We start from the raw sequence: 15,465 nt of genomic DNA, 5'->3' as shown, positions 1-15,465 counted from the left end.
TTCAGCAGACCTTTAAGACTAAAGGAAAAATAACTTATAGCGACGATAATCCATTCTATTTAGGAATACTCATCACAGTGTCTGAAGAACCTAACATTTGGGATCTCTTAATCTTCCTTTACATTACTACTGTTTCATCTGATTTTTGTTTATTTGTTTCACTATCCTGGCCTAGTTCTGGAAGATATTTTAAAAAAAAAACAGATGAAGCAGGTCCAAATGGAAAATAGATACCTTAACAATACAAAATCTAATCTTGATATTATACATATTACTATAGGGGGTTAAAAGTTCTAAAAGCTTGTTTTAGGGGCCACAGAACATTTTTGGTCTCCTGAAGCTACCACTAACATAGATAGCTTGAGGAAGCTCTGGAACCAAGGACTGAACAGTTCCTGAAGGTCCCAGAGAGCTATCTAGTAGTTGTACTATAGATTCTTAGATATAGATGCCTTAGGATAAATAAAGAACCATACAGGGATGGGACTAAACAACAACATCTATAAGGAAGACATAAAAGACAATATACCTAACTTGTCCTTTTTCTACCCTTATTCTCCCAGTCAGCTTAAAAATGAAATAGCCAGAGTTTACAGAACTCCAGATTAGAAACTTCTAATTTTAAGGTAGAATACAGTATAATATATATTTTTATTAAGAAACCCATTACTAAGGACAGAACAGATCTATTAAGACAAGCACCGATGTGACAATGCAGTCAATTCACTAAATTCTAAATTTCTAAGACGACAGAATGAACACACTATTTACTACTCATAAAAATACATGCCTACTACACTAGAATAGGCTAGGGATGAAGAAAATTTTATCACAAAAGAATCTAAGTGAAAGTCAAATTTTATATAAGAACATTATGAACCAAGCGAAAGACAAAGTTTACTGACATAAATTGAAGACAGTTTAACAAAATTTAAGAATTTTGATACTTTCATGTAAGATAAACACCAAAGGAAGCATATTCTCCAAGAAGTAGGTCATATACAAAATCACAAGAGAGGTGAGCTGGGATGATCTTCACACCCACAGGTCACACATTCAGGATTTCACTAGAGCTGCTTTCTAAAGTATCTCATGTGGAAGTATTGGGGACAGGATATCAGATTAGAAGGACTGCCAAATCAGAACAAACCAGTGTTTTGTCTAATTCGGATTTCCATAGAAAATTACAGCCACTTGTTCCTGAAAGAGATCCCATTCATGAAAAACTTCATTGCCAAACAACACTTAATTCTAGGGTTGAAAATAACTTATTACGTAAGAGTAAAAGTTATTTTCTATTTCTGTTGCTATGCTTCTGTTTAAAGGCATATAGCATTTGCTTCTATTTTATTTTAAAAAGCACCTAAACAAAGGTTTACTTCAGCCAATGTTTCAAGGTACATAAATTTATGCCTGAGGATAACAAGAGAAACAGAGATCCTTACCCTGAGGAGTGATTTTCCATGAAAAAGTTAATTCATAATCTGAGAAAAGGTCAGAAATATCCCCCGCTCATCTTCATTAGAAAGAGATTTAGGGACTTCCCTGGTGGCACAGTGGTTAAGAATCCACCTGCCAGTGCAGCGGACATGGGTTCGATCCCTGGTCCGGGAAGATCCCACGTGCCGCGGAGCAACTAAGCCCGTGTACCACAACTACCGAGCCTGCGCTCTAGAGCCCATGAGCCACAACTACTGAGTCTATGTGCCACAACTACTGAAGCCCACGCACCTAGAGCCCGTGCTCTGCAGCAAGAGAAGCCACCAAAATGAGAAGTCCACACACCACAATGAAGAGTAGCCCCCACGTGCCGCAACTAGAGAAAGCCCGCACGCAGCAACAAAGACCCAACACAGCCAAAAATAAATAAATAAATAAATTTATTTAAAAAAAAAAAAGAAAGAGATTTAGATAAAATAACTATGCAACACACTTAAAGGCTAAAATTACTGAATACAAAGTGTCACACTTGAGGAATGGCTTTAGCTTTTCCAGGTCACTTTTCTGGTTGGTATGGTCTGCCAAGTCAAGCCCAACAGCTTTCATTTCTGTTTAAACCAGGAACCCAAACTCAATTGAGATATTCTAGTTAACAGAACTAAAGCAAAAAGAAAAGGTTTTACCTTAAGGCTTTCCTCAGTGTCTCTATACAGGCCACTATGATCTTGGGGTTCTTATTGTCCAGGCCTTTCAGGAGCTCTTCTTGCACAGCCTCTCCTTTCTCAATCTCTATGTACATTAGACAAATCTCAATGCCTAGCTCCTTGGCTTTGGCCTTGGGTTGGTTGAACACTTTACTCACAACACCTGATACAACTTCCCCTGTGGTTCTGTAATACAGATTATAAACAACAACAACCATACACATAAAAACACACTTTAGTAGAAAGAGCTGGAAAAGGTCATGGAAAGTGGGGGAAACAAATACTCTTTAAAAAATGCTGAGAAATAAAGTAAATGAGACTCTAAAAACTTTATGTTCAAGTAAAACAGAAACAAATTCACACACTTAGAGAATGAACTTAGGGTTACCGCGGGGAAGGGATAGCCAGGGAGGTTGGGGTCGACATGTACACACTGCTGTATTTAAATAACCAACAAGGACCTACTGTATAGCACAGGGAACTCTGCTCAATGTTATATGGCAGCCTAGATGGGAGGTGAGTTTGGGGGAGAATGGATATATGTATATCAATGGCTGAGTCCCTCCGCTGTGCACCTGAAACTACCACAACATTGTTAATCGGCTATACTCCAGTATAAAATAAAAAGTTTAAAAAAATTATGACAAGAACATGAAAAAAAAAAACTTATGCAAACCATAAGAGGTTAAGACATGTCACAACAGACAATGACACAGAACCATAGTTTCTATTTACACATATAGGAAATTTAAACAAGAAAGCAAAAATCCCTTGAAATCTCACTACCCAGAGAAAACTACTTTCAACTTTATGGTATCCATCCTTCTAGACTTTTCTATATGCAGAGATAGACAGATACAGAAACATTTTATAAAAATAAGATTACAGAGTTCTTACTTCTTTGGAAAATTTTTGAAAGTCATTTTAAGTCATTTTAAACACTTTTTAGGACAAGAGAATTTCTTCACAGAGGGAATGGATATGTACCTTTAATAACAAAAGGCTGTTCCTGACTCCTTGGCAAGACTTTACAGTAGCTTTATTGCTTTGAGTTTCTTCTAAATTAAATAAAACCTGTACTACTGGAAAGGAGAGAAACTGAGTGGGTTGGAATTACATGCAGCATTTGTCAAAAAAGTTTCTAGTATCAGAAGAAAAATGAAAATAAAAAAGCAATGTCTCACTGATGGCAAGGGAAACTCATTGATGCTGGTTAACAAAACTGTCAAATTAATGACTGTCTTTCTTGGTATAATTTTTGAGGTGAGTCAAGTACAGTCTGCCCTCCATATTGGTGGGTTCCTTATCCATGGGTTCCTCATCTGCAGATTTAACCAAACTTGTATCAAAAATATTTGGGAAAGGCTTCCCTGGTGGTGCAGTGGTTGAGAGTCCGCCTGCCGATGCAGGGGACACGGGTTCGTGCCCCGGTCCGGGAAGATCCCACATGCCGTGGAGCGGCTAGGCCCATGAGTCATGGCCACTGAGCCTGCACGTCTGGAGCCTGTGCTCCACAATGGGAGAGGCCACAACAGTGAGAGGCCCGCATAACGCAAAAAAAAAAAAAAAAATTGGGGAAAAAAAATTCCAGAAAGTTCCAAAAAGCAAAACTTGAATTTGCCATGCAGCCAACAACTATTTACACATTATTTATATTGTAGTTACAATTATTTACACAGCATTTACATTGTGTTAGGTATTGAGAGTAACCTAGAAATGAGTTACAGTATACAGGAGAGTGTATGTAGGTTATATGCAAATACTAGGCCATTTTACGTGAGGGACTTGAGCTTCTGTAGATTTTGCTATCCTAGGGCGTAGGGGTGGGGACTTTTGTCCTGGAACCAAGTCCCATGCAGATACCTAGGGATGTATATATACATTTCTTGTGCAATTAGGTCAAGGGTCCCCATTGTTTTTTTGTTTTTTGTATGGAGGGCTCCTTTCAATGACATAAAGACTAGTATTAGAAAAGTCAGGTTTATCAGGTATGGGAGACTGGGGTGACTGGAAACCTCTGTCATCCAATAAGCTGGGAGTTACAGAGGTTATTTAGTTCGCATTACCTCTCCTAAGAGATAAAAATGCCTAATGACCATAGGGAGAAAGATGTGATTCTAAGATCACCTAACCTGGAACCACTGTAGAAAAAGATTTAAGTAATGCCCAAATGTTTTCAGTGAAATTTTGACGTCTTTGCTAACCACCTCAGTTTCTTCTAAAAGTTACAAAAGAGTTTCCCTCTTGGAGTAATTCTCACACAAAAGTCTCAAAAGGAAAAGCACTTGCTCATCAAACCTTAAGGTAAAAACTCAAGATTTGATTTCTAATTTGCTCCTCTCTAAAGATCTCTTGTACCATTTAGACTTCTGAGAGCAGATAAAGACTGAAATGAAAAACAACTGTCAAGGAGCTATGAAAGTTAAGAAATGAATATCCTCTAAAAGTGCTAATAACTAAGCACAGTGATCCATAAATGTACATAGATTAATCCATGTAGCACGAGACAGGGGTTTTTACCAGAATAGTTGGAAAGAAACTACTTACTTTCCTGCTACATGGGCATTTTCAACATAAACAAGTGCAGCTTCTAATCCTTTCAACTGAACCACTGCATTGGAATCAGTCACAAATTTTTTGATCAATCCTAAAAATTTGGACCATTCTGGGCTCTTTTCATCCTTTATTTTCTGGAAGATCTTCAGGGCCTCTTCATACCCACTTAACCTTGCTTTCCACAGCTAAAAGAAAAGTATTTTGAAACAAAACAAAATTTAATGACATTATTATCTACCATTGGGGTTGGGGGGTGGAATGACTACCTTATACTAGGTAATTTGAACAAAGGACCCCAGACTAGAAACAAAAACAGAGTTTAAGAAATCCAGATAGCTTTTTTTTTTTTTAAAGATTAGCTAATAAACTTTTTCTTATAAGTGTTTAATATTTATGATATTCTGTCAAGGTCTTCTAGAATTCATAAACAGGCCACTATAAATGTATCCCACTTTGTATCCAAGTATTAGTCATTACTTCTTTGTAACATGACATTAAAGATGTAACAATTCAAACATGAGAAATTTTCCTGCGGAAACTGCCCAATCTCCAAAGTAGGCTGTTTCTCCAGTTGTATTGTGTAATCATCAGGCAGCTTTATACTACACTATACAGTATAACTGCTGACAAAACAAGCCAATGACACTGAAATTTGAGTTCCAGAAAAGTCTTACCTTGTGTTCACATTTCTGATCAACTGGCAGTTTCACCCACTCACTGTCATCTCCCATTGTGCTTCCAGTTTCTTCTTAGAATTAAGAGTAATTCCTGGTCAGACAAAAATCGGTATCTATTAACTCTAGCAACCAAGCTGTCTCTTAAGACAAAAAGATTTTTCTGAGACTATTATTTTAGCATGTGTAAACCAACAAAAGTAAAAAATCTCATTCTTTGGTCAAATGCCCATTTAATTCCATTAATAGAACATTGAAAAAGTAAACGAAAAAAGTTAATAAAAATTCTAAATGAGGGATTCCCTGGTGGCGCAGTGGTTAAGAATCTGCCTGCCAATGGAGGGGACAGAGGTTCAAGCCCTGGTCCAGGAAGATCCCACATGCTGCGGAGCAACTAAGCCCGTGCGCCACAACTACTGAGCCTGCGCTCTAGAGCCCATGAGCCACACCTACTGAAGCCTGTGTGCCTAGAGCCTGTGCTCCGCCACAAGAGAAGCCACCGCAATGAGAAGCCCGCACACTGCAACAAAGAGTAGCCCCCGCTCTCTGCAACTAGAGAAAGCCCATGCACAGCAACAAAGACCCAACGTAGCCAAAAATAAATAAATTTATTTTTTAAAAAAATGTAATCTATGTTAGCTGTAGAAAATCTGGAAAGTATAGAAAATATATAAGGAAGGAAAGCATTAAAATACAATTTCACTATCAATTAGTAACCACAATGAACACTGAAGTGTATCCACTTGAACCCTTCCAGATTTTTTTCAATGCACATGCAGTGTATAAATTATATGAAAAAGGGCTAATCCTCTTGTAATTTTTTTCTTACATCGTCACAAACATTTCCTCATATTTGAGAACATGATGTTTAAAGGCTGCACTATACTCCATTTTATGAATGTACCATAATTACCAAGCCTAACACTGGACATTTAAATTGTTTCAAGTTTTCCAATATTATAAATAACATAAAAGGGATCTTGCTTAATCTTTCCATCCCCAGTCCTGGTGTGACATAAAATATGTCTTCAATAAATATTTGTCTGATGAATATATGCCTTGATAGTATCTGCTATGAGTCAGGCACTGTGTAAACTACTTTTTAAACATATTGATTCATTATACTAACAACAACTACACGAAAGAAAGACATTTTCCCCACTTTACACACTAGGCTCACAAAGATTCAGTAACTTGCCAAAAACAACAAAGCTAACAGGCCGTGAGATCACACTAAGATTCCAAGTCTATGCCTCTTCTTTACAACTTGTTGCCTCCCATTAAAATGTAGGAAATATCCCAGGGAAAGTTACTAGAGACTGAATTGTAAAAGTTTATTAGAGTAAATGGAACTTTCATTAAGACTTCTCTTCAAAATCCCCAAGAGTCTGTGAAACAACAGCAGTGTGTTTTAGAGCAGGAGTCAAACCTTAATAGCAAATCTACAGGAACTCTAATACAGCAATAGCGAGAGATAAAATAGTCTAACAGTTTGGAAAACAGTATGGCATTATTTAAATTGAAAATGCACATACTCTACTATCCAGCAACTTCATTCCTAGGTATATACCCTAGAAATCGATGCCAACTGCACCAGAAGACCTGTACGAGAGTATTCATAGCAATGTTGTTCATAGAAAAGTCAAAAGTTGGAAACACTTTTTACAAGTTCATCAAAAAGAGAATGAATAAATAGTGGTATATTCACTGAGTGTAATATTATACGGCAACTAAAAGAACTGAAAGCACTGAAAGCAAGTACTCCATCAAGTACATGTACATGCATATTGATAGCAGCACTATTCACAATGGCCAAAAATCAGCCCAAATGTCTATCCATGGATGAATAAACAAACTGTGAAACATACAGTCCATACAATGGACTATTACTCAGCTATAAATGGGAATGAAGTACTTACTGATACATGCTACAACATGGATGAATTTCACAAACATGATGCTAAGTGAAGGAAGCCAAACACAAAAGGTTCTATATTATATGATTCCATTCATAGGAAATATCCAGAATAGATCAATCCACAGAGACAGATGGAGACTGGTGGTTGCCAGGGGTTAAGGAGAGAGGGGGAGAGAGTGGGAGTGGGGAGAAATTGCTTAATGGGTAAGGAGTCTTACTGTGATGTGATGGAAATGTTACTGTTTTGGAACTAGACAGAGATGGTGGTTGGACAACATTGTGAATGTACAAAATGCCATTGAATTGTTCACTTTAAAATGGTTAATTTTATGTTATATGAATTTCACCTCAATAAAAAAAATTTTTTTTTTAAGTTCCTAGGTGACTGTAGTATGCAACCTGGGTTAAAAACCTCTAATGTTACTTTCTTGGCACAAGTTTGAGCTGCAAAAGCAACCTTTCCTATCTGATTTTCAAAGAGAAACAGTCAATGTAAGTTTTAAAAACATTTTCCAGCCAAGAGAATGTGAACAATAATATTTGATTGTTGGTATTCTGTGAATTCTCTGCAATACTTTCTTTTTTTCTTGTTGGTTGCTTTTCGAAACATGAAGAAAAAGGTTATCTAACCTAACTGCCTCATATAAAATACTGATGTCAGCCCTTCTCAACTTCTGAGGTGGCCCACACTCTGTCTGTGGCATGTTTCTCCCAAGGCCGCTCTCGCCTTCTGAGATGGCCCACACTCTGTCTGTGGAGTGTGTTTCTCTCTAAATAAATCCACTTCTTAGCTATCACTTTGTCTCTCACTGAATTCTTTCTGTGATGGGACATCAAGAACCTGAGCTTCATTAAGTCCTGAAACCAGGTATACAGCAAAGTGAGAGACTGGTTCAAGAGGGTGGAGTAGAAGGACGTGCTCTCACTCCCTCTTGCAAGAGCACCGGCATCACAACTAACTGCTGAACAGCCATCGACAGGAAGACACTGGAACTCACCAAAAAAGATACCCCACATCCAAAGACAAAGGAGACACTGCAATGAGATGGTAGGAGGGGCGCAATCACAATAAAATCAAATCCCACAAGTGCTGGGTGGGTGACTCACAAACTGCAGAACACTTATACCACAGAAGTCCACCCACTGGAGTGAAGGTTCTGAGCCCCACGTCAGGCTTCCCAAACTGGGGGTCCAGCAATGGAAGGAGGAATTCCTAGAGAATCAGACTTTGAAGGCTAGCAGGATTTGACTGCAGGACTTCAACAGGACTGGGGGAAACAGAGACTCCACTCTTGGAGGGCACACACAAAGTAATGTGTGCATCAGGACCCAGGGGAAGGAGCAGTGACCCCACTGGAGACTGAACCAGACGTACCTGTTAGGGTTGGAGGGTCTCCTGCAGAGGCTGGGGGTGGCTGTGGCTCACCGTGGGGACAAGGACACCGGCAGCAGAAGTTCTGGGAGGTACTCTTTGGCGTGAGCTCTCCCAGATCTGCCATTAGCCCCACCAAAGAGCTGGGTAGGCTCCAGAGCTGGGTCACCTCAGTCCAAACAACCAACAGGGAGGGAACCCAGCCCCATGCATCAGCAGACAAGCGGATTAAAGTTTTATTGAGCTCTGCCCACCAGAGCAACACCCAACTCAATCCACCACCAGTCCCTCCCATCAGGAAGCTTGCACAAGCCTCTTAGATAGCCTCATCCACCAGAGGGCAGACAGCAGAAGCAAGAAGAACTACAATTCTGCAGCCTGTGGAAGGAAAACCACATTCACAGAAAGACAGACAAAATAAAAAGAGAACTTTGTACCAGATGAAGGAACAAGATAAAACCCCAGAAAAACAACTAAATGAAGTGGAGATAAGCAACCTTCCAGAAAAAGAATTCAGAATAATGATAGTGAAGATGATCCAGGACCTCGGAAAAAGAATGGAGGCAAAGATCAAGAAGATGCAAGAAATGTTTAACAAAGACCTAATTAAAGAACAAACAGAGATGAACAATACAATAACTGAAATGAAAACTACACTAGAAGGAATCAATAGCAGAATAACTGAGGCAGAAGAACGGATAAGTGACCTGGAAGACAGAATGGTGAAATTCACTGCCATGGAAAAGAAGAAAGAAAAAAGAATGAAAAGAAATGAAGACAGCCTAAGAAACCTCTGGGACAACATTAAACCCAACAACATTCACATTACAGGGGTTCCAAAAGGAGAAGAGAGAGGGAAAGGACCTGAGAAAATATTTGAAGAGATTATAGTCGAAAACTTCCCTAACATGGGAAAGGAAATAGCCACCCAAGTCCAAGAAGCGCAGAGAGTCCCAGGCAGGATAAACCCAAGGAGAAACAAGCCAAGACCCACAGTAAGCAAACTGACAAAAATTAAAGACAAAGAAAAATTACTGAAAGCAACAAGGGAGAAACGACAAATAACATACAAGGGAACTCCCATAAGGTTAACAGCTGATTTCTCAGTAGAAACTCTACAAGCCAGAAGGGAGTGGCACAATATATTTTAAATGATGAAAGGGAAGAACCTACAACCAAGATTACTCTAGCCGGCCAGGATCTCATTCAGATTCGATGGAGAAATCAAAAGCTTTACAGACAAGCAAAAGCTAAGAGAATTCAGCATCACCAAACCAGCTCTACAACAAATGCTAAAGGAACTTCTCTAAGTTGGAAACACAAGAGAAGAAAAGGACCTACAATACCAAACCCATAACAATTAAGAAAATGGTAACAGGAACATACATATCAATAATTACCTTAATCGTGAATGGATTAAATGCTCCAACCAAAAGACACAGGCTTGCTGAATAGATACAAAAACAAGACCCATATATATGCTGTCTACAAGAGACTCACTTCAGGCCTAGGGACACAAACAGAATGAAAGTGAGGGGATGGAAAAAGATATTCCATGCAAATGGAAATCAAAAGAAAGCTGGAGTAGCAATACTCATATCAGATAAAAGACTTTAAAATAAAGAATGTCACAAGAGACAAGGAAGGACACTACATAATGATCAAGGGATCAATCCAAGAAGATACAACAATTATAAATATATACGCACCCAACATAGGAGCACCTCAATACATAAGGCAACTGCTAACAGCTCTAAAAGAGGAAATCGACAGTAACAATCATAGTGGGGGACTTAAACACCTCACTTACACCAATGGACAGATCATCCAGACAGAATATTAATAAGGAAACAAGCTTTAAATGACACAAAAGACCAGATAGATTTAATTGATATATATATGACATTCCATCCAAAAACAGAAGATTACACTTTCTTCTCAAGTGCACACAGAACATTCTCCACGATAGATCACATCTCGGGTCACAAATCAAGCCTCAGTAAATTTAAGAAAACTGAAATCATATCAAGCATCTTTTCTGACCACAATGCTATGAGATTAGAAATCAATTACAGGGAAAAAAATGTAAAAAACCCAAACACATGGAGGCTAAACAATACGTTACTAAATAACCAAGAGATCACTGAAGAAATCAAAGAGGAAATCAAAAAATACCTAGAGACAAATGACAATGAAAACACGAGATCCAAAACCTACGGGATGCAGCAAAAGCAGTTCTAAGAGGGAAGTTTATAGCAATACAAGCCTACCTCAAGAAACAAGAAAAATCTCAAATAAACAATCTAAGCTTACACCTAAATGAACTAGAGAAAGAACAACAAACAAAACCCAAAGTTAGTAGAAGGAAGGAAATCATAAAGAGAAGAAATAAATGAAATAAAACAAAGAAAATAGCAAAGATCAATAAAATTAAAAGCTGGTTCTTTGAAAAGATAAACAAAATTGATAAACCTTTAGCCAGGCTCATCAAGAAAAAGAGGGAGAGGACTCAAATCAATAAAATCAGAAATGAAAAAGGAGAAGTTACAACAGACACCGCAGAAATACAAAGCATTCTAAGAGACTACTACAAGCAACTCTATGCCAATAAAATGGACAACCTGGAAGAAATGAACAAATTCTTTTTTCTTTCCTGATTTTTTTTTTTTTTACATCTTTATTGGAGTATAACTGCTTTACAATGGTGTGTTAGTTTCTGCTTCATAATAAAGTGAATCAGTTATACATATACATATGTTCCCATATCTCTTCCCTCTTGCGTCTCCCTCCCTCCCACCCTCCCTATCCCACCCCTCCAGGCGGTCACAAAGCACGTGAGCTGATCTCCCTGTGCTATGCGGCTGCTTCCCACTAGCTATGTACCTTACGTTTGGTAGTGTATATATGTCCATGCCTCTCTCTCGCTTTGTCACAGCTTACCCTTCCCGCTCCCCATATCCTCAAGTCCATTCTCTAGTAGGTCTGTGTCTTTATTCCTGTCTTACCCCTAGGTTCTTCATGACATTTTTTCCCCTTAAATTCCATATATATGTGTTAGCATATGGTATTTGTCTTTCTCTTTCTGACTTACTTCACTCTGTATGACAGACTCTAGGTCTATCCACCTCATTACAAATAGCTCAATTTCGTTTCTTTTTATGGCTGAGTAATATTCCATTGTATATATGTGCCACATCTTCTTTATCCATTCATCCGATGATGGACACTTAGGTTGTTTCTATCTCCGGGCTATTGTAAATAGAGCTGCAATGAACATTTTGGTACATGACTCTTTTTGTGGACAAATTCTTAGAAAGGTATAACCTTCCTGAACCAGGAAGAAACAGAAAATATGAACAGACCAATCACAAGTAACAAAATTGAAACTGTGATTAAAACTCTTAAAAAAAAATTAAAATAAAATATTGATGTCATTGTGCTATATTTTCTGAAATGGCTTCTACTACTTCATAGCTTCAGTTTTTTAAAAAAATTAGTGTTTATGATTTTGCTGCTTTCCATTCAAAGGAAAGGCTTGCTTCATACCAAAACTTTCCCAGGGCTTCCCTGGTGGCGCAGTGGTTAAGAATCTGCCTGTCAATGCAACGGACATGGGTTCGAGCCCTGGCCTGGAAAGATCTCACATGCCGCAGAGCAACTAAGCCCATGCGCCACCACTACTGAGCCTGAGCTCTAGAGCCAGCAAGCCACAACTACTGAAGCCTGTGCAACTAGAGCCTGTGCTCCGCAACAAGAGAAGCCACAACAATGAGAAGCCTGTGCACCGCAACGAAGAGTAGCCCCTGCTCACTGCAACTAGAGAAAGCCTGTGCACAGCAACAAAGACCCAACACAGCCAAAAATTTAAAAATAAATAAATAAATTTATTTAAAAACAAAAAACAAAACTTTCCCAGCCACTAAAATAATGGATAGTGTTTTGTGTATACGTGTGCCACTGAGGACTACTGCTCTGTCTTTATCTTTTTCCAGGATCAATATACTAAGAAAAAAAGCACTTCACTAATTTTTCCCCATAATTATTTTAATTTTAAAATTAATTTTAAAATTTAATTTTTTACATATATAAGAAAATATATACAATATATGTGTTAGGAAGCATTACAATAAAATTGATATATTGACCTACCACCCAAACTGAAAATTAGGACACTACTAATATTATTATTGCACCTGTGCATTTCTTTCCTACCCCATCCTTCTTACCACAGAAGCACTTTCCTAAAGTTCACTTGGTTCTATGCTGTAGTCAGTCACATATTCCTAAACAAAATTAACTGTGCTTGTTTGTGAGCCTTAGAAAAATGTTGTAGTCTTCCATAAGTTGCTTTTTTCATTCAATGTTTCATTTGTAAAATTCATCCATGTGGTATACTGTAGTTTAAATCTACTAAAAGTGTGGTCCAAAGACTTGTGCTGTTTCACAAACTTATCATTCAGAGATAAGTACAGAAATAGAGGTAAGTGTTTAGAAACTCCCATAACATCTATTCTAACTTCTTTTATTATAGTGGTTTGAGGAATTGAAAAAAGTTCAGCAAGGCTAAAGTATAAAATGCAACAAGAAAAGTAAAAGGGTATAAAGAGAAAGGCTAGAAAGTAGTCCAAATCAGACCCTGGAAGGTCTTGTAAGCAATGTTAAGGAATTTAGACTTTATCCCAAAGGCAGAAGGAGACTTTGAAGGACTGTAGACAGGAAAATTTCATATGCTACCAAACTTGCATTTTTCAAAGACTATATAATGTAAATATAAAAGCAATGTAAAGAATGTCTTGGAAGGCAGTTAACAATGGAGGGAAATCAGTTATAAGGCTGTAATCTAAATGAAGGATGATGATGGCCTGGAACTTAGAGTAGCAGCAATGCAGGTGGAGAAAAGGGGATGGATTTTAGAGCTACAAGGAATGTCAAGGACTGTCTTTATTGAGTGACTGTAGAAGGAGTGTAAGACATGCATGAAGATGAAGTTTTGGGCAAGCTGAGTTTGACATGTACACTAGACAACAGTAGATGTGGGAAGTAGCTGGAGATTCAAGCCTGGTATTCAAGAGAGAGATAAAAATTTAGGAGTCATCAGTAGATAAATGTAATTAAAACCAAGGGGGTGGGGGTTTCCATGGTGGCGCAGTGGTTGAGAGTACACCTGCCGATGTAGGGGACACAGGTTCGTGCCCTGGTCCGGGAAGATCCCACATGCCGTGGAGCGGCTGGGCCCGTGAGCCATGGCCGCTGAGCCTGCGCATCCGGAGCCTGTGCTCCGCAACGGGAGAGGCCGCAACAGTGAGAGGCCCGCGTACCGCAAAAAACAAAACAAAACAAAACAAAACCAAGGGGGTGGATGACAGTATTGAGGGAGAGTACCTAGTGAGAAGAGCCCCAGGTTAGAGTTTAGATGAAACCAGCATCTACAGGACAGGTAGATGAGCCCCTTAGACCACCATGTACAGTGTCTGACACATATAAAATGATCAATTAATGTATGCTGGGGAAAGAAAAAAAACCACAATAACCCAGTAACAGTCTTATCAAATTTGGGTTTTTGCTACTTGAGGGAAACTTTATTACTTTCTATGTCTGGCTGCAAATCTACACTTAAAAAAAATTAAAAGAATTCTGTATATTCAAAACCACCACTAACTTGAGGTTGAGGCCTTGGGTAAGTTACTTAGCCAAATATATACTGCCTCAGCATGCTTGTGTGTAAAGTGGGAATAATAATACGTACCTCAGAGAATTGTTGTGTGGATTAAATGAGTCAGTACATGTAAAGCTCTTAGACTAGGTACTTGGCATCTAGCAAGGGCTCAAAAAATGTTAGCAATTTACTATCATTATCTGGCATCCCAAATTTGAATTTATTTCATTTCTAAATTACAGTTGACTTTTTTTTATTTTATTTTTTTTTGCGGTATGCGGGCCTCTCACTGTTGTGGCCCCTCCCGTTGCCGAGCAACAGGCTCCGGACGCGCAGGCTCAGCGGCCATGGGTCACGGGCGCAGCCGCTCCACGGCATGTGGGATCTTCCTGGACCGGGGCATGAACCCGTGTCCCCTGTATCGGCAGGCGGACTCTCAACCACTGCGCCACCAGGGAAGCCCTAAAAATATTTTTATATACTACATAACATGATTATGAAAATGATTTCTATTGGTGACAAAGGCATAGGTTCTTATAATATTATTGTAGTTTATTGCCTACATTATTAACTGCAGAAAATGTCAAAATTTCAGTTAGGACTTCCCTGGTGGCACAGTGGTTAAGAATCCACCTGCCAGTGCAGGGGACACGGGGTTCGACCCCTGGTCTGGGAAGATCCCACATGCCGTGGAGCAAATAAGCCCATGCGCCACAATTACTGAGCCCAGGTGCCACGACTACTGAAGCTCACATACCTAGAGCCCATGCTCCACAACAAGCAAGCCACTGCAATGAGAAGCCCGCACGCCGCGATGAAGAGAAGCCCCCGCTCTCTGCAACTAGAGAGAAAGCCCGCACGCAGCAACGAAGACCCAACGCAGACCAAAAAAAAAAAAAAAAACGAAAAAGAAATTTCAGTTATAAGATTAGTGCATATAAAGATGTAATTATTTTTCCAAATTTACAGAGTCCCTGAATTCTAACCCAGCTTAAAATCTCTTGATCTACAACCTTTCAAATTCTATGATCAAAAACTTTAGGGCATTCCCTGAGGACATGTAACTTTGCCATCAGTTTTGATGTGGAAACACTATGATATATAAATGTTGTTGGACAACAGTAGTTTTTTTTTTTTTTTTTTTT

At 38.8% G+C, this 15,465-nt stretch overlaps 1 protein-coding gene across 2 annotated transcripts in view; it reads right to left on the bottom strand.

The window, feature by feature from the left end:
* CKAP5 (cytoskeleton associated protein 5) overlaps window positions 1-15,465 on the bottom strand; it is a 108,652-nt gene that overhangs the window by 67,122 nt on the left and 26,065 nt on the right. For both annotated transcript variants that reach the window (XM_007455767.1, XM_007455768.1), the window contains exons 2-4: window positions 5,375-5,468; window positions 4,692-4,885; window positions 2,124-2,330 (exon numbers count right to left, since the gene is read on the bottom strand). In XM_007455767.1, coding sequence (XP_007455829.1) covers window positions 2,124-2,330; window positions 4,692-4,885; window positions 5,375-5,431 — 458 coding nt within the window. In that variant the 5' untranslated portion in view covers window positions 5,432-5,468. The remainder of the gene's footprint in view (window positions 1-2,123; window positions 2,331-4,691; window positions 4,886-5,374; window positions 5,469-15,465) is intronic.

Source organism: Lipotes vexillifer, unplaced genomic scaffold (assembly GCF_000442215.2).
Source record: "Lipotes vexillifer unplaced genomic scaffold, Lipotes_vexillifer_v1.1 scaffold977, whole genome shotgun sequence".
Taxonomy (NCBI): Eukaryota; Metazoa; Chordata; class Mammalia; order Artiodactyla; family Lipotidae; genus Lipotes; species Lipotes vexillifer.
Note: the sequence above shows the minus strand (reverse complement) of the source record. Positions and strands in the feature narration are given on the sequence as shown.